Source organism: Mytilus trossulus, chromosome 4 (assembly GCF_036588685.1).
Source record: "Mytilus trossulus isolate FHL-02 chromosome 4, PNRI_Mtr1.1.1.hap1, whole genome shotgun sequence".
In the NCBI taxonomy this organism is placed as follows: Eukaryota; Metazoa; Mollusca; class Bivalvia; order Mytilida; family Mytilidae; genus Mytilus; species Mytilus trossulus.
The window spans coordinates 55,148,228-55,175,825 of NC_086376.1; the positions used below are offsets into that span (position 1 = coordinate 55,148,228).

Consider the following 27,598-nt stretch of genomic DNA (forward strand, 5'->3'; position numbering starts at 1 on the left):
ACCATTTCTGTGTTTGATAGACATGGTTTAAGAAATTTTATGTCAATGTGAGTATAAGGTATTTTAGGCAAATGTGAGTATACGGTATTTTATGCAAATTTGAGTATAAAGTTTTTTTATGCAAATGTAGTATAATATATTCTTATGCAAATGTGAGTGATTAATGTATTTTGTGTGATCAATCCGATACCAATAGTATTTCCTGCAAAACTTTTTAAATAGTTTCTTGTTTCCTTTTTGTGTGCTTGTGTATTTGCCACCCGCTATAATATGTACTTGTATATGTATTTCTGATGCCACAATGACGTTTCGTAGCAATTCTAGTTAATTTGGAAACAAATATAATTAAGAGATTCGTGCGTTTATGCCTTTTTAAGATTATTATCGGATTGGAACAGCTGTATGTTTATTAAACAAATTACATTAGACTTACGCTCTTTATTATTCGGTCTTTGAGGGTGATAATAAAACCACATGACACTTGCGGCAGGTAATGCTGATACTTTGCAGAAAAGTGTAACATTTTCTCCTTCTGCTACCGAAAGGGGATTCTTTGTTGAAAGTGCATGGTTAATTGTAGGTGCAACTGAAACATATTAAATACTGATATGAATATGCAGCTTTTACTAAGGACAGATTCTATATACATGGAATGTGGTACGATATTTATCCACTCGAGACAGTTAAATTTTCAAATTTAAAAACGCGGGGCTCGCCGAGTTTTAAATATTTAAAATTTAACTGTGGAGAGTGCACACATATTACACGAGCTTTGGTGATAGAATCTGTTTCTCTAATGGGTTTCTAACAATATGCAGGCAAACTTATTCCTTCTTTTCAAATTAACTGCAAAACTATGTGTTATTTTTATGTGACGTCATCAGTCCTGGTCGCCTTTTTCTAGTCTGTTTCCCGACCGTTAATTGAATTCCGAAGTCATATACAGGATATTTTACAGAGGGGCCAATCTACCTGTTTTCAAGCCGTCACAAAAGTAAATTCAGAGGAAAGCAAGAAAATACGACTTCGTTATCGGATTTTTAACCAATGAAGAACTGAGATCAAAAGAACCAAATGTTGATTAAATTTTTTTATACATTGGGTGCAGAAATGGATAAATTGACAAAGAATTAGAGAAATGAATCTCTCTGTCTATCGTGCTTTTGATTTCGATATATTAGGGACTTTCTGAATTTTCCTCAGAGTTCAGTATTTTTATGACCTTAAGTTACCTTTACATTGCTGCAGTCATTGATCTAGTTAGGGTGGATAAACACGGATAAGAACAACATTGGGAAGGTTTAATTCCGTCTATGTTACAAGTATCAGACTGCGGAACATTCAGTACTATCCAGACACAAGGCCTGCAATCAAGAATACTCCGTCAAAACATCAAAGGAACCACAACAGAAAGAAAGCCGTTAAATCCGTTAAAGATAAATAAGTTGAAATCATTTCATTAGTATATATTTAAAGATGTAGAAAGTACATATGGATAACGTATCTTCAAAATACTCCCAACTCTGCAAAAATTTTAATCGCAAAACTCTTCCACAAAATGCGGATAAGCGCACTTTTTTTTTATTTTGTCTTACACAAATTACATAAACTAACGTCCTAACTCGATGTAAAATGTGGTTTATTTTTTTATATTTTTTTCATTTTTTTCCCAATCAAACGACTTTGATGTCAAATCCGGATAGAAACGATTTATTCATGGACATATGCATTTGTTTACCACCCATACAATTACTACATCACAATCCTAATATGCCACTTGGTATTGACAAAACTTAGTCGATTCTAATCAATAATTTACAAGTAGATATTAAATTATTTAATATTGGCACAACATACTTTTATACGGTTAATTACATTACTCAATATGAATATAGATATGTCTAATAGAGCTTCAGTGGCCACCAAGGGAAATTGACATCTGACCATAACAAGACGGACTTTTGTCCAATTTCATTAAAACCATACCACACTTTCCGTTATTTTGGATGTCTCTTCCATGGCTTTAATCAGATTGGCTTTTTGTCTAGTAATTCATTAAATATATACTGTTTCTTTAATGGTGACCTCTGTTAATGTTCGGATGGTTTTGATGCACCTTTGACCATATTAATAAGAGTATGTGAGTGTTTATTACAAACAAAAATAATATTCGAAATAGTATTATCTTTTGGTTTTGCTGTTTCTTTTGTCGTATGACTTTGAGAAACGATAGGACCACTAACAATAAATTGGTGAACACGTCTATGGATCGAGGTTGATACCGTAACGTGATGCACTCACCATCATTAATTCATATATTATTCCTATTAAAGCGATATTCCTCAATCGACTGACCGACAAAGCTATCAGACATTCTTTTAATTGCATAAAAGTAAACGAGGATTCAATATACACTTGTAGCTAGTTTGGGCTTTGAAAAAAATCTTGTATGGAGTAATTTATTAGAAATCAGTAACATGCTCTTTACCGGCTTCATTGTAAAAAGAGTCTATAAAGTTGTATAGAAATACACGATATGCAAATTTAAATGTTTGCATCATTGCGCTTTTCGTGAAAGTTGTTCAAAAGATGAACTTTTACAGACATGAATATACTGCTCAGGGGAATTTAACACGTGTAGCGTTTCTAATATGACAGATATCAAAATTGAGGATTGAAAGAGTATATAACTGAATAACGAGAAAATATTGATTGCAGATGCTAGAAATAAATTTATCTCCGTCATTTATGCATTTGAGTAGAGTGACCTGTCGTTTCTTACTATGTACATCGATCCTGAATAATGATTAGTGTCACCAAGATGAAAAGCCCAATTTAAATATTGAGCCTTCCGATCGCTGATGAAAAGATGCATTCTATTATCACTTAGGCAATCAAAAGATCACCCAAGCAAAATCGACAAACATGATTTTATCGTACATTGCTCCAGCTGTGGAGAACATTGAGTAATTGTTAAGTTTGATAAAAACATCTACTAGTATATCACAGAAACTTGGTAATTGTTGTCACTTTTAAAATGCCAAGTTCAACCATTTTGTTTCAATTTTACTTGAAACCTGAATCCGTCGTAGCTTTCCAGTCGTTCATAATGGGTGTCTGTTCTATCAATCTAGACGAAATGTTGTTGTTAAATCTTGAAGCTTAACTATTGGGGAAAAAATGGGAAAAAAACGTGTTTGAAATCGCACGGTACACATTTCTAGAATAATTTTCACCAAGTAAGATGGTGCCAATAATGAGGAAAAACAAAATATAAGAAATCATACAAAGCAACATAAATTAACCTTATTAGAACGCATGTAATATAATTTTCGCTTTAAAGAGTAATAACCTTAATTTTTGTACGATTAAACAATTCGTTATCTAGAAATTCACAGACAAAGAATAATCATTAAGCAGGAGTTAAATTAGAAATATAACTTTTATCTGTAAAACGTTCCCAGAAATCCCTCATTCCTTAGGAAGTGATTTACCTATAAAATATTTAAATCTAGTCACATAATTGCAAGCCAAGATACAAACGCCGTACATTGAAACAGTAAGAAATACATTTTAGTTTGAAAATCCTCAGTGGTGGTACATATAACGTAACAGTGCATTACGGAACGACCATGTATCTTCAAGGGGTGGGTTGTGGTTGATTCCTAAATTAAATGGGGAATGTTTCCATGGGACACAGATGAAGCCCCTGATTACATATTTTATAAAGTTATAAAGGTACAAAACTGAAGAACGGTAAAAGTTACGCAACCGAATGTGATATAATTGGTCTGAGTTTTTTGTAGTACTAAAATTGAGGCAAACTTAAGTTAGAGAACAGAAACGAAAACTTCAGCAATTTTTTTTCCCTTTGTAAAGAAGCATAACACTAGAAAGTTTAAAGAAAGTTTAAGTGACACCATCAAACTTGATCTGTATTTTGTGGTAATATTAAAGCATTGTATATAAGTTTCAAAAGTTTTGGTTGAGGCAAACTTAAGTCACAGAACGGGAAAAAAATCAGCAATTTTTCGAATTGTAAAGGGGCATAACTCTAAGACGGTGAAAGTGACATCATTGAAATTTGTTGATTTTGCTAATGAGCATTGTGTATAAGTTGCAAAACATTTAGTTGAGGCTTACTTGCTAGAGAACAGAAACGATAAAATCAACATTTTTCCCAATTTGTAAAGGGACATCACTCTAGAATGGTAAAAGTGACATCACCAACTTTTCAACTTGATCTGTATTGCGTGGTTATAAGCATTGGGTAAAGTTACAAAACTGAAACCAACGTTTGGACGTACGGACAAGGGTAAAACTTGAAGCCCCCTCCACTACGGAGAGGAATACAAATATTCTGATCCCCAATTTGATGGAAACAAATATTGCTGTCAGACAGATGACACCCTTGTGGTTCAATATAAATACTATGTATTCGTAATACGGGATTTCTTTGGATTGCTGTTTAACTTATGATAGATATTAGATGAAATAATTATATTAACTAGCTTTCACACAGGGATACATGATTGGTTTCGTTAATATAAAAAAAAAAAGTGCATGCTGAATGAAAAAAATGGAATAATAAATCTGAAACAACAATTTATCTCTGTCCATTATATGATTTATTATGTGTCATGAATAAGTATATTGATACTCTATTATTGAGAAACATTTGGACTTTAAAATCTGCATTATAAATTGAGGCTTAAGAAGTCATCAATCTTGTAATATAGTTGTTTTATCATGAACTCAGAGTAGATTACATTAACGGTATTCCAAGTCTAATTTGTTTACTCTTGGGTTTTGATTCAAAGTAACTCATCGTTGTATGTTAAGAAATACGGCATGTACAATTGTACTAAAAAATGCACTTATTTGGGATTTGTGCATAAAGATTGGTGTATTTATTCTCCATTTTGGTAAACACTGAGTAGATATGTATATTATTGTTCTCCCATAAAAATCGACTGCATATGAAGTGGAAATAATGTACGAAACTATGCAAGGCTCTTATTTCAGGCAAACCTTATACAAATTGACGCTTGGTTTGTAATTTTCACATTGTATGGCTGGAAATAAGCTCTCTCTTTCTAAACGAACTGAATAACAGATTAAATGTTCATATAATTGCATGGCTTTAAGATATAAAACTGTTGAAAATACGAAATTGATATCTGAAGTTAAAGTCAATTAGGTATTATAGCAGATACGTCTGGAATGTTGTAACACGAACGACTTGGTGAAAATAATTTGCTTCTGGACATTGTTAATTATTATAGTGTTGCAACTTCCCTCAGTATGAGTTGATTTTTGGCAGATTACTTGTATTTACATATACATATAATTTGAACATATAGTTTGAACATATGCACTTTAGCCATGGCGTTGTCAGTTTGTTTTAGATTTACGAGTTTGACTGTCCCTTTGGTATTTTTCGTCCCTCTTTTATGTAAACAATTTCAGTCAACATGCTAACCGTAGAACTCCAGTTTAAAGTATGAATTTAAAAAAAAAATCTTGGACAACTCTTGCCCCAGTGGCTGATTCAGGAGGAGGGATCCGGTGGTTGGAACCCCTTTGTATTTGGACGATCAATGCATTTGAATTGTTGCACATATTTGGAAGCCCATCACTTTTATTCTTGTTTGGAATCCCCTTTTTATGAATGGTTGGATCTTCCCCTGTCCCTTAGACATTTTTTTACGATTTACAATTAATGCCTTCATGACCGCAAACGTATATGATAAGAATGACTATTTCGTACGCTTCTAGCAGAACCTCCGTTAGTTGTTTTGTATGGGTTTACTCATTGAAACATATTGTTGTTCCATAGCTATTGATATAGTATGACAGCAGGTAATTGTACGTCATCTACTTTGTATATTAACTACATGTATTAATTATATAAAGAAAATAAGACTGTAAAACGTTATCAATGTTTAACAATTTTCAAACTACCCTATGCTCTATAGCTCAAATCTGGACTTCTCATGCAAATTAAAAACTTTCCTAATGATGAAAAATCATACTAAGCAATTATAAGCTGTACTTTTAAGAATTTAATATATTTCTACAAAGTTTGTTGACTGAAGGCAATGCAATTTCATCTTTTGAAATCATAAACACTAATTTGTTTACCCTTAATTTTCAGGTTGACTCTTTTTGTTTGCGGAGGCGATGTATCTACTTTGCATATGTACTCGCCAGCATCGCTCGGCTTGACATGGCGTATATGTAAATTCCAATCAACACTATATGGTTGTTCCAAAGAAATCCTCTTATCCGTCGTAATTCGCCTTCGGCCTAACGTTAACGGCATTCCCGATGGACCAAGCCATATAACCTGTAAATAGAAGATTGTTGACAAATAATACGGAGATAAGTAAAAATGCCTTTATCCTTCAAATGATCGAATCATTCCGAAATGAACGATTTCTTAATATGGTACTTTAAGAACGGTACCAGGAAATTCTTAAGAAATAAAACTACAATAAATGAAACTAATATCTAGTCCAATGTCGATGGAATGTTTCACCAAAAGAATTTGCAAATTCATCAATGCATAAGATAATTTTTATGGTAATTTCTTATTGAAATACAAAACATTTTATGTCTGGAATCTTCATGTTTTTAACATCTTAATAGCTTAGTTTCACACTCCTAGCACATGTCTTATTTCCCTAAACAAATGCTGTTTGAGATTATAAAATTGTATGTCGTGCTGTATAAGTTCTTTCCTAGCTGTAATCATGATAATTATTTTCATACACCTTTCGCTGCTCTGCCCTAAAACTAAAAATGTTCCTTTGGTATTCTTTCCAACGAGGACCGACAGACGACCTTCCACAAGCGACAACAAAAGCTCACACGGACCCTTTGTTCCAGATGAGTTAAATATTGGGGAGTAAGAATACAGTTAAAACGTTTTACCTACTCATATTATAATATATTAACTGTAAAAGGGTACTTTTTTATAAACTAAAATAAAAGAAAATACATACCGTATGTTGCAAATGTTTGTTTGAAGTATTTTTCAAGATATTGCGTTTATAAATTGATGTGAAGTGCCAAGAATAATTATGATGCCGTTTACATGAGTCTTATTTAAGGTAGTCTAGAGTGTGAAAACGTATATCATGCTAATTCGATGATACTATAGTTGTAACGTGAAGTTAAGTTTGGTTCGCTTGAAATGCACTTGAAATATAATGATGCTTTAATAAGGAAGTTTTTTCTGTCTCTTCAAGGAGGAAGTCATGTTGATACAGGGTGCTTCTTTTTAAGGAAAATTATAAAAAAATAAATCAAAATTAAATAAAAGTTATCGCATTAAGGTACCCCTTTCAATAGAATGTCATCTTTTTCTAGCTAAAACACTGATCAGCAAAAGCCTTATTACTGAAGTTGTAATTTTGCAAAAAAAATAATAAAACCATGAAGAGTTGATGAACAATTCTAAGATACACATACTAAAGAACAACCCTTAATAGGCCATAGTAACTGCAAGATATTTAGTTATAATACTGGAACACCAAATTGGCGAAATGTCATTTGTGCCTATGAAAATAATTTTCATAAAGGTGGAACATTATATCTTCCTCTTGGTTAATGTTGCCCACTCGCAGGTGTTTTTTTTGTGGGAGATATTTCCATCTGAAGCTGTCCCAAGTTGGAAACCTTATGAGTTAGTGTCTTTATACATATTTCATGTTATGATGTTATAAAATTGAGAATGGAAATGGGGAATGTGTCAAAGAGACAACAACACGACCAAATAAAAAACAACAGCAGAAGGTCACCAACAGGTCTTCAATGTAGCGAGAAATTCCCGCACCCGGAGGCGTCCTTCAGCTGGCCACTAAACAAATATATACTAGTTCAGTGATAATGAACGCCATACTAATTTCGAATTGTACACAAGAAACTAAAATTTAAAAAATAGAAGACTAAAAAGGCCAGAGGCTCCTGACTTGGGACAGGCGCAAAAATGCGGCGGGGTTAAACATGTTTGTGAGATCTCAACCCTCCCCCTATACCTCTAACCAATGTAGAAAAGTAAACGCATAACAATAGAATATTTGCTGAATTGCAGTTCATGAAACAGTGGCAGTTTCTTGGTTGTAAAATACTTAGACAATTACGAAGAACTAATGTCTTATGGTTTGGGTCAGCCTTTTAGTTTTCTAAACGTCCAAATAAGTTTCCTGTAAGCACAAGAATGATCAACACATCTATGTGGTCCCAAAGATTGCTGTAGCAATGTATAGTGCAAGGTATTAACAGAAAAATTTACCGATTTTATCAATATCGTTTCGTCTCAATAATCAGACATTAACATTTATCTTAATTTCCATAGTTAAAAAATTCTGTAACTACAGATTCATAAAACATTCAAATAATTTACTTTACCTTTGCATCGCCCAATTCGTAGACCTGGCAATTGAGAACAGCTGAATACCCGGATGTTTGTGTAATGGTGGTCGAAACAGTGTTTAGACGAGGTTGTGCCCATGTATGACATACTGGAATCAGAAACAGAAAGAAGACATTAATCAATAGCTCCATTTATACACCAAAAACCTAATCCTATGTTAAAGCAGTTTAGTACTCGTTTTAATCCCTCAATGCCAGTGGTGTTTAATCAATGATCAGTTATATAATAATGTATCAAAACTTATATTTCAGTACTAATAATTAAAAATAATGAAGGCAGTTTAAGTTGCAGGAAGGTCAATACGTTTCATTGATATTTTTTTAATAGTGTCACTTTGTCATTTTGGTTTCAAGATACACATCCTCTGTTTGTACTTATACATTAATATAATTGGATCTCTTCCTAAAGTATTTTTTAGTACTGGTTCAAAGGGTGTTTGTACATGTGACTCAACATCATCAATTAAACATCAAACTTTGTGCTAATAAAGAAAATCAATGTTGTTCTGCTTTTTTTTTAAATGTTACAAAATTTATTTTACGTTTAAAACAAGAATAACTCTGTAGGAATGTAATATAATACATTGCGCGAATAATTAAAATATACTGAGCCTTTGTTTAAAACACCTGCAATTGGAAAGACTCGTAAAAAAGATTTATTTAACTATTTACATAATTAAGTTATGTTTCCATCTAAAGTGGAAAGTTTGAACATTGACCAGATATCTTAAGATTCACGTCAATCGGGATAATGTAAATCATTTTAGAATAAGCATTTTGATGGAACATTTGACTAGAAACCTGACAGTCGTTGCAGATTTCGATAAAATATGTCGTGTTCTTGATCCAAAAGAGTAGAAAAAATGTTATTATTTTAACAAAATTAAATTCTAGAAAAAAAAAACTCATTTTAACGTATAACGATAGACAATGAGGTTTAACCATTTTACATAGCACGCAACCTTCTCCGTTTTCAATCGCATGCACATGGTAGTTTTACTTAGTAACAGATTTTTTTCCAGAACATTATATTAAACAGTTCCCAGCATGCATGGTAATACGTTGTAGACTGGGTGTATACATAACCATGATAACAAAGTATATATCTTTGTTATTATCATACCAGATCTATGATGACTATGATGCAAAGTATGAACCAAGACAAAACAACGTTGGAATCGTGCGGAAGTCAAATATATCATTTCATGTCATTAAAGTTCTTACAACATGTCCTGATACATGTATCTACTTAGCACTAATCGTGTCTCTTACAACGCTGATAAGCTTTACATCGCAAATTCATCCATACAACCTGAAGTCCTGTTAACGTTAAATGGTAATTACATTTTCAAAAACAGATGCCAATTATAAAATCTAATTTGGTTTAATGGCTAGTCAATAAATTTGTGTCAGTCAAAGATTCAACTGTTGTCAATTTCATCTTTACGGAGACAGCAGACAATAATGAAAACAAGAATAAGACTGAACAGTGATTTCAGTTATACAGTTAATTTAATTGGAAAAAATACGGTTCCCGACATGAAGCCGTGTCAAACATCCTTCCGAGCTTACAACAAGTTAGATTGAATTGAATAATCTATTCGTCTGTCATACGGTTTCTTTAGCGAAATTGCTCTTTTTTACGGTCGCTGACTCACCATTATTGCACAAGGAAGCAAAAACGCAAACGGTCATTTACGCATGTTACTTTCCTGGTACAGGACTGCATGATTGTTTGTTCTATATACAGTACATATAATATATTTAAACAATACAATAATTTTATCGAACCCGATATATATATATAGAAATCTGTAAAGATTTCTTTAGCATTTTAAAAATTTGCAAGCAAAATGTCATTGTTTATTTCTTGACACTTAACAAATGGTGATACATATATTTAAAGCCTTCATGTTCGATTCGACAATGCAACCTTAAACATAACCATGAATATATCAAAACATTTATCCGCACGACATTCAATGCATTATATCTATCCCAAATTGTTACCGATACACTTATCTTCAAAAGAACAATATTTGTCTAGTAATTTAGCACTTCGGAATAAAATACTACTTTCTGATTTGTTTATGTTAAGATCAGCAATATCCCATGTAATTACATTGCGACATTTGCCTTTAAGGTGCTTCGCATTATCGGAAGTTAAGTACATGTTTTATGTGTTTCTGATACAAATATTTTCCCAGTCGGAATAATGGATTAAGTTGTCTTATTTACATTTATATGTTTCTTGTGATGGTTCTTTTTCTTTTTTCATTAGTTTGTCTAATGTCGGAGATTGGTTCTTCTGATGTCACAAGAGTTTACGAGTAACTTTGTAAAAATACTCAATTCCAATCAAATTCCACGTTTGTTAGAATGTAGGCACTTCTCAGTATTTATTTCATTGCCAGTCTATTTTTCTTCAATTTAACTATGTACGATGTTAAGTTAATTGAGATTCAAAGTAAAATCCTATTCAACCTTTGAACAGAGAAGACTTGCAACTAAATTTCCTGTTTAACACACAAATGAATAATATAGTATATTCTTCAGACTTGCTACATGTTCCTTCTTATTATGTTTTTTTTTCAATTTTGCCCCTTTAACAATTTTACTGCTATAATAAGGAGACTATCATTACACTGGCATCTGCAGGAAGATTTCTCAAAGGGCAATCAGTTAGACTGGCAGTATCAGTAAACATATAAATATGTAAGAAAGAAATAAATAAACGAAAGGGAATTGTAGCAAGTATTTACATTCTTCACAACTCGTTCTATTCCGTACCTCCATCGAATTGATGGAGAGAAACGGAGGCACTAGAGTTTTGCTTACTATAAAAGAGGGACGAAAGATACCAAAGGGACAGTCAAACTCGTAAATCTAAAACAAACTGACAACGCCATGGCTAAAAATGAAAAAGACAAACAGAAAAACAATAGTACACATGACACAACATAGAAAACTAAAGAATAAACAACACGAACCCCAGCAGGGAAGATACCAAGCAAGACCTATAGATTTTATCCATGCACAATAATAAAACAACCTATATGAAAATAGGTAAAAATTAATAAAGTATCTCTAAACAAAGCAATTATTCATTGTCGAATGAACATTCATAAGGAACAGAACCGTATTCAATGTGAAATAAATAGCGATGCATGGCAACCCGTCTGTAGTTTCGTTTTGCTACTTTTGTGTTTCGCGGTTTCGTTACATGTTGATGTGTGTGTTCTGTTTGTTGCAATTTAAAATATATGTAAGTGATCATCACACGACTTTAAAAGTAGCAACATTTATAAGCAGCTATGTTAATTTCATAAGCGTTATTTAATCAAGTAAAATGAGTGTACATGGACATGGGAGGACATTACAAATATAAACGTACACATCAATAAAGAGAGAGAAACAAAAACAGAACACTCAGAGTGTGTGTAAGTAAAGTTAATCTGTTTCGTCAAACAATATTCATTCTCATGTAATTAAAGTATTAACACAAAAATTGATTAAATTATGGAGTATGTGTTGTATATTATTCTACAAGTTTTTATATATGATCAACACGAGGCCTTTTATAACTGACTTATATAAATTATGATCAACACGGGGCCTTTTATAGCTGACTGTTGGTATGGGCTTTGCTCATTGTTGAAGGCCGTACGGTGACCTATAGTTGTTAATTTCTGTTTTAATTTGGTCTCTTGTGGACAGTTGTCTCATTGGCAATCATACCACATCTTCTTTTTATACTTAGATGGTATACTAACCGCTCTCAAAATGAATTGTAATATATCAAAAGTCATATACTTGATGAACTGCATGAACTGCATGACTGCACACATTACGGCTTTTGGCAACATTAATTCCCATCAAACCCGGATGTGATATATATTCTCTAGAAAGGTTAGATACGGGAATCCTATGGTTATGTCCATTTGAAAAGACACTACTTGGCGTTTTCGAGAAACTGTTGCATTTGCGACTTGAGGTCTAGGTTGTGTTTTTCTTTGTTTCGAGTTGGCATAGGTGAATTTGATCATGTCGACTATCTGTTCTCAAAAACATGTCTCTGTTAGATTCTAAATACTTAAACATGTTTTAATAAATCTTTAAAGATAGGAATTAAAATAATATGAATACAAACAAATTTTTAAGTAATCAGAATTGGAAAATATACAATTGAAAACTAAAATTAGCATGCTTTGCGACATGCACGAGTTACTTGCATGGTTTTACGTTCAACCGTCATTTTTTTGTCTACTGACATATAGTTGATGTTGTTATATTGTTTCAAGTCAACACTTAACTGGCACTGTTTCGATTTTTGTTTTTGATTGGTCGACATTTTACATTTTTCATGATCATATAAGTTGGGAAACGTTATTTAAGTTTGCGCTTTTCTCTATAAATTCGTTTTATTTTAGTTGCGTACTCAATGTTGTAGATGCCTTGAATAAATGCAGAAAAATTTGTGATTTACACATTAAACAAATGAATTGGGAATGTGTCTATGGGACAGAGATGATGCCCTCACTAGCATTTAACTTTATAAAGAGTCATAACTCAAGAACCGTAAAAGTGAATCTGTCCAAAATTATACTTGATCTGAGTTTTATGGTAAAACATGTCAAAACATTTGGTAAAAATGACGCCATCAAAATATAAACTGGATCTGGGTTTTGTGGTAATAAACATTGTGTATAAGTTTCAAAACATTTGGTTGAGACAAACTGGTCTTTTGTGGATAGTTGTCTCATTGGCAATCATACCACATCTTCTTTTATATATAAAGTTAGAGAACGTAAACGAGAAATTCCAGCAATCTTTCCCTTTGTAAAGGTGCATCACTCTAGAATGGTATAAATGATGCCACCAAAATTAAAACTTGACCTGTGTTTTGTGATAATTAGCATTGTGAAAAAGTTTCATAACATTTGGATGAGGCAAATTAAAGTTAGAGAACGGAAACCAACTTCGGGACGTACGGACGTACGTATTGCCGTACAGACTGATAAGGGTATTATAAACTTTAATGCCCCCTCCGCTAATAGAATTGGATTTTCAGATTGTTCGGTTGGGGTGGTTGGGAAACATTCACCGGATTTCTTTGCTTATTATACATACTAGTATAACAATTTATAACATGTAGTAATTTTCAAATTACCTTAGCTACTATACATTGCTATAAGTACATACAGTTTAAATCGAAAGTAATTGCCTACACTACCAATAATTTACCCATACTTTTTTGGTACATTTCTACCCTCGTGCATATCAGTACTGTTAGGAAAGACTGAAAACTTATAATGTTATACTTTCAATGAAATCAGTACTGATTTTGTCAGTACTGTTTCAGTACTGATTTTGACAGTACTGTTTTAGTACTGATTTTGACAGTACTGTTTCAGTACTGATTTTGACAGTACTGTTTCAGTACTAATTTTGACAGTACTGTTTCAGTACTGATTTTATCAGTACTTTTTCAGTACTGATTTTGACAGTACTGTTTCAGTACTGTTTCAGTACTGATTTTGACAGTACTGTTTCAGTACTGATTTTGTCAGTACTGTTTCAGTACTGATGTTGACAGTACTATTTCGGTATTGTTTTTTTCAGTACTGTTTCAGTAGATTTGGTGTTGTTAATCTTTTTAACTTGAATGTTAATTGTTTCAAAAAATATTTGGAACTGAAAACTTTTAAACTCGGTAAGTATAGTATGCTATATAATAATTTGTGGCATATTTTGTATCTTTTGTAGATATCTCTGATTAAGTGTTTATCATTAGAGAAGTTTTTACAATGTGCATCTCAGTACAATTGGTATCCAAATATAGGTTTGATAACAATATTATTATTATCCTTTTTTAGCTGGTTACGTTTTTCTCTTAGACTATATCACCCTGCTGCGCAACTTTTTTTTAATGACGTGAACATGACCAAGGAAAATTATCAAGCTTACTCTCGTGTATCGAAATACTATTGAAGCGAAGGAGAAAACAACAGAAATGAAGCAAGATAAGCAGTGTATCGGATTTTACCCATTAGGAGCACCTGAATTCACCCCCGGTTTTTAATGGAGTCCGTGTTGTCTTTTATGTATTTTTCAAAGTGTTGTTGTAAATGCCCTTTTGTTTTGTGATTCTTTGCTTACTTCTTGATTTTGGTTGTGAATGTCTTTCAGTGTTTATAAAAATAATACGCATTAGGAGCACCTGAATTCACTCGCGGTTTTGAATGGAGTTCGTGTTGTTTATATATATGTATTTTTCAATGTGTTGTTGTAAATGCCCTTTCGTTTTGTGATTCTTTGCTTACTTCTTGATTTTGATTGTGACTGTCTTTCAGTGATTATAAAAATAATACGCACTCGACATCAGGAAGATTCACACTGTGGTTCGAGGCTGATATTTTACAGTATCAATTGTATAATAGCGCATAATTTATATATATATCAAACAAGACTAGAATCTTCAATACTGTTCATTTTTTGGTATTTTGCTATTGCTTAAAATATGTTGTAATTAATGCAGTTATATGTTACTATGTTAGGCAATGCATTATAATCAACACAAAACAATGTCTCGATTACCTTATTTTTAATCATAACTGGAATTTCTTTTATTTATCATAACCATTTTTTAATATATAATAAAACATTCAATGTCATACCAACATGTGAAGTTTGTGGCAAAAATCTCTGTCATTTTTACGCCCCTTGGTTATTTTATGACCCTTTAAAGCTCATAAATAAAACAATCAAAGAAACAATTAATTTTGCATGTATCATGTTTCATTGCTCTCCCCCTATGCCATCTTTTCTTTGGAATGCTTTTTTGAATGTCAGTTTCCTGGCTCTTTTCCTCAATTCAGTCCCGGATATGATGTGTCTTTTTACATGTACAGTGGCAATCCAAGAGGACACTTTAGTTCTAATATGAGCTCATTATAAGCATCCACCTTTAATGTTTTGGTACTTGTACGAAACTCAGGATTCAATGGTTCATGATCAAATGTTGGTTTTTTTTCTGATGAGTGCCATATTGTCTAGATACATCATTTTGTTTATAGGTCTTCAATTTTTACATCGAACATTCCCATGTCTGCTCCTGTCTCCATTGCTGTTAATCATTCTGAGGGAAAAAAATGTAATGAATTTATAAATAATAAAATTGAGAATGGATATGGGGAATGTGTCAAAGAGACAACAACCCGACATAATAAAAAACAACAGCAGAAGGTCACCAACAGGTCTAGGCTACAATAAATTATCTTATGTTAAAACTTTCCTCATTTCTGTGTTATGTAAAAATAAAAAGAATGCACAATTATGGATGGGAATGGTATGACATCAAAATGTACTTATTACTTTATATACTACCACAAGTCCAGTAATCACTAATGGACTGGACTTCTGATACAACATGTATATATAATATTATAATCAATCAAAGTTGAAATTTGTTTCTAAAAAAAAAAAGAAGGAAAATATGATAATTTAATTCATCATCATCAAAGTATTGGTGTTTGCCAGTGGCAAGTATTTCATACACGTGTAGCTTTAACCATCGGTCTATTTATGTGCTCTTTATAATAAGATCCGTGAAACAACGACGAAAGACATTTAAATATAATTACTACTTTATACAAAAGTACATTAATGTTTAATAGATTGAAGTGGAAATTTAATTTAATTGAAAATTATCGTACATAGTCATATATATAGCACCTAGCCAGAGATGTTGTACATCTATCTATGGTAGCACACAGAAATGTGTCCGATTCCTCAAAAACGCGTCAATGTGACGTCAATGATTTGATAAACATGTCAAATTGTACTGGCGAAACCACTTCTGCGGGACGCCGGTCGAGCAGTACCCTCATAGACATACATTTTGTAAAAAACATTTATAGGCATCACCGGATAATATTAAAACAATAGAATTTACTTACTATTTATAAACGATGATTTAAACTTAACAAAACTTATTAAATGAAATGTTAATGGTTTTTTTTCTAAATACGCATGACATATTTGCCACTGGACATTAAGTAATCAATAGTTAATTAGGTGTTGTAAACTTAGCCTGCAGTTATGCTTGTTATGAATTACCTTTGCTGAACAAACTAATGTTTATCAATGACATTCAGTAAACGTGGTCAAGCACCAGGAAGAAAATACAGTATAATTTGAATGTATTAGTTTTCTAAATTGTGAAGTACCTCTGTCTGAACTTTATAATAATAATAATCATATTGATAAAGAAAATCATAAATTAAAGCGCTTCAAATAAAAATAACTTTTTATTGTGCATTTTTTTTTTATAAACCAGACCTATAGTCTGTGTCTGCAAGCAGGAAAAACTTAAAGCGTGCACAGTGTAGCATACCTTGGACATTTGTCTGTACGGATTACTAAACCTTTCCTCCAGATTTTTTTTTGGCACCTGCTTCGACTTTTTTTTCTAATCATTTGGTAGCAATACACAGTTAGGAAAAAAACTTAAAATTGACACTCATAATTTTTAAACACCCCCTTTCCCCTCCTGTCTAACAAAGAAGGCTTTGCATGTGTGTTATGCATGTATATACTTGTAGAAAGAGAATCTTCCATAGATTTGATTTCTAATGGTCATAAGGGTGAAATATAATCCCTTTTGGGTGTAACCATGGCAACAATCTGCATTTCTTAGATACAAAATATAGCAAAAAAGGGGGTAAACATGTCACAAAAGTCTCCAAAATTTGGTCTAAAGGAAAATTTCAATGAATTACAGTGATACCTTTCCTGAATCCATAGGTTTATATCTATCAAGTGGTCCAAAAAAAATCATATGTCTTCCTGCTCGTTTTTCCATAAAATTGAATTGAAAAGATCGAGCGCAAAAACTTTGTTGATAAACACTACAATAATTTATGGACCTATGAACGGTACGGATAGGAAAATACGGACTGTCAATCATTGAAATGGCCTATAAAACATGTTAAAATCAATCTAAATGTTCATATAAACCCACTAATAAGGCTATATTATTCTTCAATTACCTAAAAATCAATTTTATTGTACAAAAACTTTCATATTTAAAAAATTCACAGGGGCCATAATGCGAAACTAAACTTCTAACTGTGTATTGCTACCTTTACAATCCAACCGAACAATACGGGTTCTATCGTATCCCACACCATTAATATTGAATTGCGTTTTTACTTTACAGAGTATCATTTGGGGTATATGAGTTTTATAATATTCTGGCGTTTTTAACCGGACACATTCTTAAATTATCGGACACGTTTTTGAGATTGTAACAATACAAAAAAGGTTATTGTCTTAAGTCAGGAGTTTGGTATTCAGTAGTTGGTTTTCAAGTTTGAATGGTTTTACATTAGTCACTTTTTTATAAATTTTCTGTTTACAAAACTTTGAATTTTTCGAAAAACTAAGGATTTTCTTACCCCAGGAGTAGATTACCTTAGCCGTATTTGGCACAACTTTTTGGAATTTTGGGTCCTAAATGCTCTTCAACTTTGTATTTGTTTGGCTTTTTAACTTTTTTGATCTGAGCGTCACTGATGAGTCTTATGTAGACGAAACGCGCGTCTGGCGTATAAAATTATAATCCTGGTACTTTTGATAACTATTGGGACCCTTTACACCTTGTTGTTCGGTGAGAGCTCATGCAGGCACGGTGTTGAAGACCGTACTTTGACCTATAATGGTTTACTTCTACATATTACGACTTATATGAACAGGAGACTTTTCTCATTGGCAGTTATACCACATCTTCTTATATATTAATACAACACTGAGCCACCCAACCCATCCACCCCAATTACTCGTTTGTGAGGGCTGCCTAGAGTCAGAAGTGGGTTTAGGGGGGCAGGGGACCCGCCCCTCCTTTTTATGTAAATTTCTGGATCCTTCACTGAGAGTGGTTACACCGGGCCAAAAATACATCGGACTTAAACAACATACTGGTTGTGTGTACACTGACAATCAAATTAAAATTAAAAAAATGTATAAAATATTGTAAAAAATAATTTTTCATTTGAGTGTATTTACGTAACAATAACACAATGTAACCGTAGACATAAATTAATATCATTATTGCACTTGTAAGTATTCTATGTAGTTCCTTAGTCAACTCTAGGTCTGCATTCCGGCGATATAGCATAAACTTCATTGTAACACTAACTTTTTTACGACTGTTACATTTCAATGTAACCATAGCCAGTACCAAAATAAAATAGAAATTTAAATATTTCACAGTCAGACATTTTTATTTACAATATAAAAATAAGGAGACTGTTGAATGATTTTCAGTGGCGGATTCAGAGGGGGGCGTAGAGGGCGTACGCTCCGCCCCCCCCCCCCCCCTTTTTGCTCGGACTTTTTTTTTTTTTTTTTGTAAAATGATTAATCAGACTAGACTTCGTGAACTTTGCCATTTCCCGAGTATTAAATTTTTATACGACAATTCTTTACTTATAAAGACATTTTTCGCTGGCCGGTATTTACTGATTGTCAAAGTCATGTGATTTGCTATGGTGGAGTTGACCAGTGCGTTGAAAAAACGGCACTCGGTCATTTTGAAATTCAAATTACAGTAATACACATTGCTTAGGCTGAGGTTGTCATGACAATCAGGAAACCTTCAAAGCGACACAGGATTGAACAAGAACGTATTGACTTCTATTTCACTATTCCACTAAACAGAAAGTAAGGGACACCCTTAAAATGACGTTACAGGCATCGAAATGAGCATTTTTTTTTCATAAAAAAATAGACAAAGCACAAATTCATCTATGTTATTGATTTCTATGGTTTATTTCCTTTCGAATGATATGCATAACATGGCTATTTATTGTATAGGATAAGCGCTTGAATTTGAATTACCCGCCATCTAACCCATATTTCCAAAGTGACACCAATATCGTGCGCAACGTCAAACACATTTTAAAAAGGGGGTTCCGAATCTGGAGATAGGGTTTCAAAATAGATTTCCCTTTCCAAATTTATGCATTTATCGTTAAAAAGGGGTCCAACCTTCGGGCCCCTCCCCCTTCTTACGCCGAGGGGTGTACCGCACCTCCCTTTATCCAATCATATGTTTAGAAAGTCAGGCTGATCATTTCACAAATATCAATTTGACAAATATTAATACTATAATTTATTTAATAAGGTTTGGCAAAGAAGTAATATGTATATCCAAAACAACCCGCGATTTTATACCTATTTTGACATTTACAGAAAGTTCTGTAACCAGAGGCGGATCCACCCATTGTTTTAAAAGAGGGTTCCAAACACAGGCACTTCGTATGGATAGAAACAAGTGCCTGTGGTTCCAAACACTCGGGATAAAAGGAAAAAGGGGGGTTCCAACTCAGTCGCCTAAAGATTTCATAATTATGGCGAAAAAATGGGGGAAATTAAATATTTTAGTAGTATTATACAGAATAATGCATTGAACGTCCAAAATAATTTGGTGTTCCCACCCCCGGAACCCCAGGGGTCCGCCACTGTGTAACACTTTTTCTGCTTTTTTAACTTACGTAATATGTTTTGAATTAGCTATGCTACACTTTTTTCAGTTTTAAAATATTCAATGTACTACTATACCTTGATCTACCTTCAATCCCATTGTGGTATTCAATCCAGAAGAAGTTTGAACTGTTGAACTGTTGAAATGTCAGTGCGAGTGCAAAAATAACGTTTGTAAACAATGAATGACGTCATGTGTAAATCCAATCACATAAACGTTTTACAATTGGCAATTGTATGCTCCATATTGACGCGCTTTTGTGATTACGATAATAACATCAACGGCAAAATTTGAGACAACAGTAGATCAGCCGGGAAGGATAAGATACAGAAATACAGCAGAGAAAATATCGGTTTACCAGCCACTTGCAGAAATTCTTAAAGTTACAGAAAGAGACGATTGTTACGACAAGTCAGAGATGGCGGATCCTTTTCGAATCATCTACGGATTGCTATTATTCATGTATGTTTTACAAGTCAAATGTATGTCTTCTTCCATCACAAGTTTTATTCCGTGAGCATCCTGTCTTATCATATATTTTGCTGGAATCAACATTCTGTATATTGTGTCAACAGAATACAGAATTCTGTTGACACAACATTCTATATTCTGTTGACATTTATACAAAAACAATGTCTTTCCCTTCAAGAATTTAGTTCAAATTTATGTGGTTCATAAGGGAACAGAACATTCGATTTACATATATATAGATATATATATATTTGTTTATAAAAAAAGATGCAGTATTATTGCTAACGACACAACAACAACAGCAACAACATATATTTTATTTGCCAATCATGGCACCCAAAATGAGCGGAATAATCACAACTCTCAACAACAGATCAGATGACCAGAAATTAACAAAGTTAGGTCACCATACAGCCATCAATAATGAGCAATGCCATATCGCATAGTCAGCTAAAAAAGGCACCAAATGACAAATTTCAACGAATTCAAACAAGAAAACTAACGTTCTTATTCATGTACAAAAATGAACGAACAATGAATATGTAACACACCAACAAACAACAACCACTGAATTACAGGCTCCTGACTTCGGACAGGAACATATACAGAATGTGTTGAGGTTAAACATGCTAGGGTCTTCCCCCTAAACCTGGAGTTGTAACAGTACTACATAACAACAAACTATAAAATGCAGTTGAAAAAGGTTTATTTAACTTTAAATAACAGATGAATGCAAATAGAAATACATCTCAGTAACCAAAACGTAATGGACGTTACCGTTACTCAACAAAAAAAAGTCACTAAATACAGATCTGAGAGTACTTGCAGTTACTGAAAGCTAGTTCAAAGCCACTAACAACTAATAACAAAAATCATGCATCTAACTTCAAAGACTTAGTTCATAGTTTTTTTATACGACCGCAAATTTTGAAAAAAATTTCGTCGTATATTGCTATCACGTTGGCGTCGTCGTCGTCGTCGTCGTCGTCGTCGTCGTCCGAATACTTTTAGTTTTCGCACTCTAACTTTAGTAAAAGTGAATAGAAATCTATGAAATTTTAACACAAGGTTTATGACCATAAAAGGAAGGCTGGTATTGATTTTGGGAGTTTTGGTCCCAACATTTTAGGAATTAGGGGCCAAAAAGGGCCCAAATAAGCATTTTCTTGGTTTACGCACTATAACTTTAGTTTAAGTTAATAGAAATCTATGAAATTTTGACACAAGGTTTATGACCACAAAAGAAAGGTTGGGATTGATTTTGGGAGTTTTGGTTTCAACAGTTTAGGAATTAGGGGCCAAAAAAGGGCCCAAATAAGCATTATTCTTGGTTTTCGCACAATAACTTTAGTTGTGAAGTGAATAGAAATCAATGAAATTTAAACACAATGTTTATGACCACAAAAGGAAGGTTGATATTGATTTTGGGAGTTTCGGTCCCAACAGTTTAGGAATTAGGGGCCAAAAAGGGACCCAAATAAGCATTTTTCTTGGTTTTCGCACCATAGCGTTAGTATAAGTAAATAGAAATCTATGAAATTTAAACATAAGGTTTATGACTATAAAAGGAAGGTTGGTATTGATTTTGGGAGTTTTGGTCCCAACAGTTAAGGAAAAAGGGGCCCAAAGGGTCCAAAATTAAACTTTGTTTGATTTCATCAAAATTGAATAATTGGGGTTCTTTAATATGCCGAATCTAACTGTGTATGTAGATTCTTAATTTTTGGTCCCGTTTTCAAATTGGTCTACTTTAAGGTCCAAAGGGTCCAAAATTAAACCTAGTTTGATTTTAACAAAAATTGAAACCTTGGGGTTCTTTGATATGCTGAATCTAAAAATGTACTTAGATTTTTGATTATTGGCCCAGTTTTCAAGTTGGCCCAAATCGAGGTCCAAAATTAAACATTGTTTGATTTCATCAAAAATTGAATAATTGGGGTTCTTTGATATGCCAAATCTAACTGTGTATGTAGATTCTTAATTTTTGGCCCAGTTTTAAAATTGGTCTAAATTAAAGTGCAAAGGGTCCAAAATTAAACTAAGTTTGATTTTAACAAAAATTAAATTCTTGGGCCTCTTTGATATGCTGAATCTAAACATGTACTTAGATTTTTGATTATGGGCCCAGTTTTCAAGTTGGTCCAAATCAGGATCTAAAATTATTATATTAAGTATTGTGCAATAGCAAGTCTTTTCAATTGCACAGTATTGTGCAATGGCAAGAAATATCTAATTTCACAATATTGTGAAATAGCAAATTTTTTTTTTAATTATGAGTTATCTTTCTTTGTCCAGTATAGTAAGCAAGAAATATCTGCAAGAATTTTTTTTAATTGGAGTTATCTTTCTTTGTCCAGAATCAACTTAAATCTTTGTTATATACAATATACAATGTATATTCACTTTTTACTACCAACTGGTAAATTTAAATAATCTTTACCATTCAGTGATAACAAGCAGTTTTTTTACATCTTAATATTTTATGATGTATTTAAATGAGTAGTAATTGTTGCAAACTCCATTAGAATATTTTAATTGAAATTAGTTTTGGAATAAGGGAAAGGGGGATGTGAATAAAAAATTGGGTTCAATTTTTCTCATTTGAAATTTCATAAATAAAAAGAAAATTTCTTCAAACATTTTTTTGAGAGGATTAATATTCAACAGCATAGTGAATTGCTCTAAGAGAAAACAAAAATTTTAAGTTCATTTGAATACATTCATTCTGTGTCAGAAACCTATGCTGTGTCAACTATTTAATCACAATCCAAATTTAGAGTGGAATCCAGCTTGAATGTTGTGTCCATACTTGCCCCAACCGTTCAGGGTTCAACCTCTGCGGTCGTATAAAGCTACGCCCTGCGGAGCATCTGGTTTATACTTCTGTTGATTATATTTAATCTTAGTTTTTTCCTTCTGTTAAAAAGAGATTAAATAACAGACGTAATGTTCAACAAATTTGTTTAAAGATGGCAAATTTGTGTTACATTCGTTTAATTTATAATAATACACACAAACTAAAGAGACAGAAAGACAAAGTTTGCCTTCAACGACAAGCAAGAATAAACCAAGAAACAGAAAACAGACAATTTTCAAATGTCCTATTTGGCTGTCTTTCATACATCTTCGCTAGCCAAGGGTTACGATCCACTCCCGCTAGATCGTAACCCTTGGCTAGCGAAGATGTCTTTCATATTATTCCCATTGTTGTTATAAAGTAGACAGAAGCAATGAAGAATCGATAATAGTGTGGTGCTTGATTATGAAGAAAAGAGAATAACAGGCAAAATTAATAATAAAAAGTGAAAAATGATATAGAATATTACAGAATGCAGAAATGAAGAAACCACTTCCAGACCAGACCCTTTTATAAGTTGCAAATTTTTTTTTTTTTTTTTTTTTGCCTTTTAAATCTTTCTGTTCGGACACCATATTGGTCCGACACCCCAATAGCCTGACGCCCTATTAGTCCGACGACCCATTGGACCGACACACGAAAACTAGTAATCCGACACATAATTATTGAGCAATAATATTTATATTTTAAGAGGATAATCCCCATAGTTTAAATGATCCTACTGAGATTCCTCATAATAATAACATATTAGTCTAATGTCCAGTAGCAAATATTACATGCATGTTCAAAACAATTGTTTAATAAGTACAATAGGTAAGTCCTGCAAAAGATGTCATCTGGGGGTGAAAGAAGGTCATTGAACTTGAACTGCCACTGGACAACGAACGCATATTGAAGGTGGACAGGAATTTGCCCTGCTGCATATTCAGACAAAAGGCCACCGAAGGCCTCTCAAAGAGTTGTTGCAATAGTTATTAACCTGCAGAGATCATGGCATTCTCTTTCTATACATGCTATATGAGGCATCCGATTAAAGGCGACCAATCTTACATTTGTTGAAAATTAAACATCCCGCACAATTTTACTACCAATGGTTTTACTGTTTTTACTGTATCACATAAACATTATCCGTTGTACTGACTGACTTGCACTTCTGGTGACATTTTCTTAGTGAGAATGTGTTCACATATGGAACATATCTTGTCCTTATGTCCCACGTAAGTGTTATCAATAACTCCTGAACCACTTTACAGAATTTTGTAAATCATCGGTACAATCTGTATCTCATGATGTATTTTTTCAAAGGACTATTTTCAAATAGTTACGTCCATAATTAATACCATAACATGCATGTTGGGAAAAACAACTTTTTATAAATGCATGCAAAGTATTTGATGCAGTATGATCTTTTGTTATAGGTATCTAAAAATGGATCCCACCAGAACACAAAGACTAAGTCTATGAGGAAAATAAAGTTTTAGATCAACGACTAAAAATTGTCATGAACAGATAAAATATGAGATAGAGATAGAACTGGTATGAAAGGTGACAGTAGAACATTGATATAATTTGAAAGGTAGGTATATATATAGTTTTACACTCAATTATGATTTTTTTAAAGTAAGTATTTGCAGTTATTCCTATAATTTTATTTCAATATCATGAAATGTTGTAGTGTGTTCATATGACAACAAACCAACAACGAGCAAGTTCAAAAAAAAAAGAGTAGAAATACAATTCTTCAACAATTGAAAGATATCATTAAACTTTAAAGTTAACAAAGAAGTCTACGGGAAGTACATATCCGTACACACAACTTCTCATTTAACTGTTTCACAGATTGCATTGATATTGTGCTCGAATAATCAGATTATATTAATACATATGTGTTTTTTTGCCGATCCAAAGATGTCAGAGTGTTACAGCAGGACATAGTTGAACTTAGGAACCTAAAGGAAATATAAACAAAGATCTCCTTCTCTGTAACCGAATAACAGATTTAAAAGATAGTACATTATTATAATGAGAATTTCCACTGGTACTAATAATGAAAAAATTCACAAAAAGAATACTTTTATTTAATTTTTAAACTATTGCATATGTATAAAATGATAAAAAGTTGTAAGATTGCCACCGAGACAACTATCCACCAAATTTGAGACGATGTGAATGTGAACAATAATATACAACTGTGCGGACTTCAACAATGAGAAAACCCATACCGTATTGTCGGCTACAAAAGACCATGAAATAAACAATATATGAAACAATTTCATTCAGAAAAATTAACGACCTAATTTATAACAAAACAAATTAAAAATGTTAAAAGTGCAGCCCTTATTGAAAACATAGACATTTGCCATGAACCCAGACTTGGGACGCTAAAATTCTTCTCCAAATCGTATAAGATCATACAAAATTTTCTCAGTGCCCGGAGAAAAAAAATCGTGGTCGAAAATTGAAATCCAGCATTTTGATAGGTTGATTTGTTGATTTTGGAGTTTGAGTAAATAACTGACTCGAAAGTTTAATGACTTCAAGGCCAGTTTTCAAGTAGGTAAATCAAACATTGTTCCTTTTTTATTCTTTCATTTTTCTCCCTGTATAATATAAACCTTGTATAATTAACGTTATACCACCTTTAGCAATGCATGTACACTGATTCACATTATGTCATGGTTGACCTATGTTTAATCTTATTATTGGACTTTAACAAAATGATAAATGTTATAATCCACTTTTTCCTTTCCAGAAACAAGTTGGCAAAGATATATATCACATGCATAGGAAGAGCAATGGAAAATAACATTGAAGCAGAATTATGAAACAGTTATTTAAAAAAAACATTAAATTGAGAGAGAGAAAAACACATTTTTTTACTTTTTAATGCTGTTCATTCTTAAGATTACTGTTTATTGTGTTTCGATGGAAGTTATTGCAGTTGATAAGAAGATAGAACAAAAATTTGAGTTCTTCAGCTTGTTTTATTCAGTCAATAAAAATTAATTTTGAAAAGCAAACCATATATGTTCAAAAATCAAAAAGGTTAGTTATGTACCAAATGACCTCCGTCAGACATTAATCAGTCTGTTGGAAATCTTTCTTTAAATTTTGACGCTTATTTTACAAAATGTACCTTTGTTTGTATGTCTGTAAGATTCAAATCAATCAGAGATTTCTGAGGAACTACAAACCAAGAGTTTCTGAAAGTCATCAGTCCTCATGTGAACATGCTATACTGAGTAATGTAGTTCTTACCCTTTCAACTCCCCGTTAACGGGATGCCTAAATATTGTAACACCAAATTTCATATATTCTTTTCGTAAAATACGCTCTGCAGTTTTATAAGAAAGAGTACAAGAGTTATGCATACATGTATCTAAGTTACTATTCACAATACACTCATTACAAGTGAATGAAATTGCAGCATGATTAAGGTATACCAAAAAAAAAAAGAAATCTGTCAATAAATGTATTTAACCATTAAAAATCTTACAATGAGCATATGATTGGAAATTTATTTATGAGAAGTTAGACTAAAAAAAGTGGTCGTATTCTGAATATTCGCTCAGCTCACAGTAAAAGGAGAAAAACATACACTGTTCAGTCTGAAGGTACCTGTTCATGTAGGGGGACATGTCTTATAGCAGATTCTCTCCTTGTGGTGAACTAGCATGTTAAAAAGGAGCTCAGTGCATTATTGGTCTAGTTCTGTACAAAATATGTTAAGTACATTGTATTTATATCTGAGTATCATGTCCTCTTCCTGCACTTAACTTGCCACTGGATCACATAACATCAATCCATCCACCCATCTTCTCAAAAGTAATATATCGAGTTCCAATGTTCAATATGTTCTGATTTGACTCAAGCAAGATATAAATACATGTAATATGGTATTGTCAAATAGAAGTATTAATAAGTATTAAAAAAATAAACCTTGTAGACCACACAAGATGCAATTCTGACAATAAATATGACATAAAGCCAGAATATTTAAAAAAAAAAAAGCTAATGTAACTGTCGAAGAGCTGGATCTAAAGCTGAACCACTTCGGGACATCAAATTTCAGAGAAATAAGAAAAAAACATAACGAAAACATTAACATGTCACATATAGAAAATGAATGGAAATGGGGTAAGTGTCAAAGAGAACAATTAACCCACCCCAAATATACAAAACAACTAGGCATCACTATACAGTCTGATTTAAAAAGTGTTATAATGAAACAGTACTGAAGAAATTAGTAACGAAACACTACTTACGAAATCAGTACTGAAACAGTA

General features: G+C 32.7%; 1 protein-coding gene and 1 long non-coding RNA gene across 2 annotated transcripts in view; one reads left to right on the forward strand and one right to left on the reverse strand.

Annotated features, from left to right (window-relative positions):
* The window catches only part of LOC134715550 (lachesin-like), a 39,745-nt gene that overhangs the window by 7,271 nt on the left and 4,876 nt on the right, over positions 1-27,598 (reverse strand). The window contains exons 2-4 of the mRNA XM_063577790.1: positions 8,416-8,528; positions 6,145-6,349; positions 434-586 (exon numbers count right to left, since the gene is read on the reverse strand). Of these exons, the coding sequence (XP_063433860.1) occupies positions 434-586; positions 6,145-6,349; positions 8,416-8,528 (471 nt within the window). The remainder of the gene's footprint in view (positions 1-433; positions 587-6,144; positions 6,350-8,415; positions 8,529-27,598) is intronic.
* Positions 20,225-27,203, forward strand: LOC134715547 (uncharacterized). Its single transcript, XR_010106746.1, has 3 exons — positions 20,225-20,446; positions 24,731-24,888; positions 26,065-27,203. It is a non-coding gene; the product is annotated as an uncharacterized LOC134715547 (long non-coding RNA).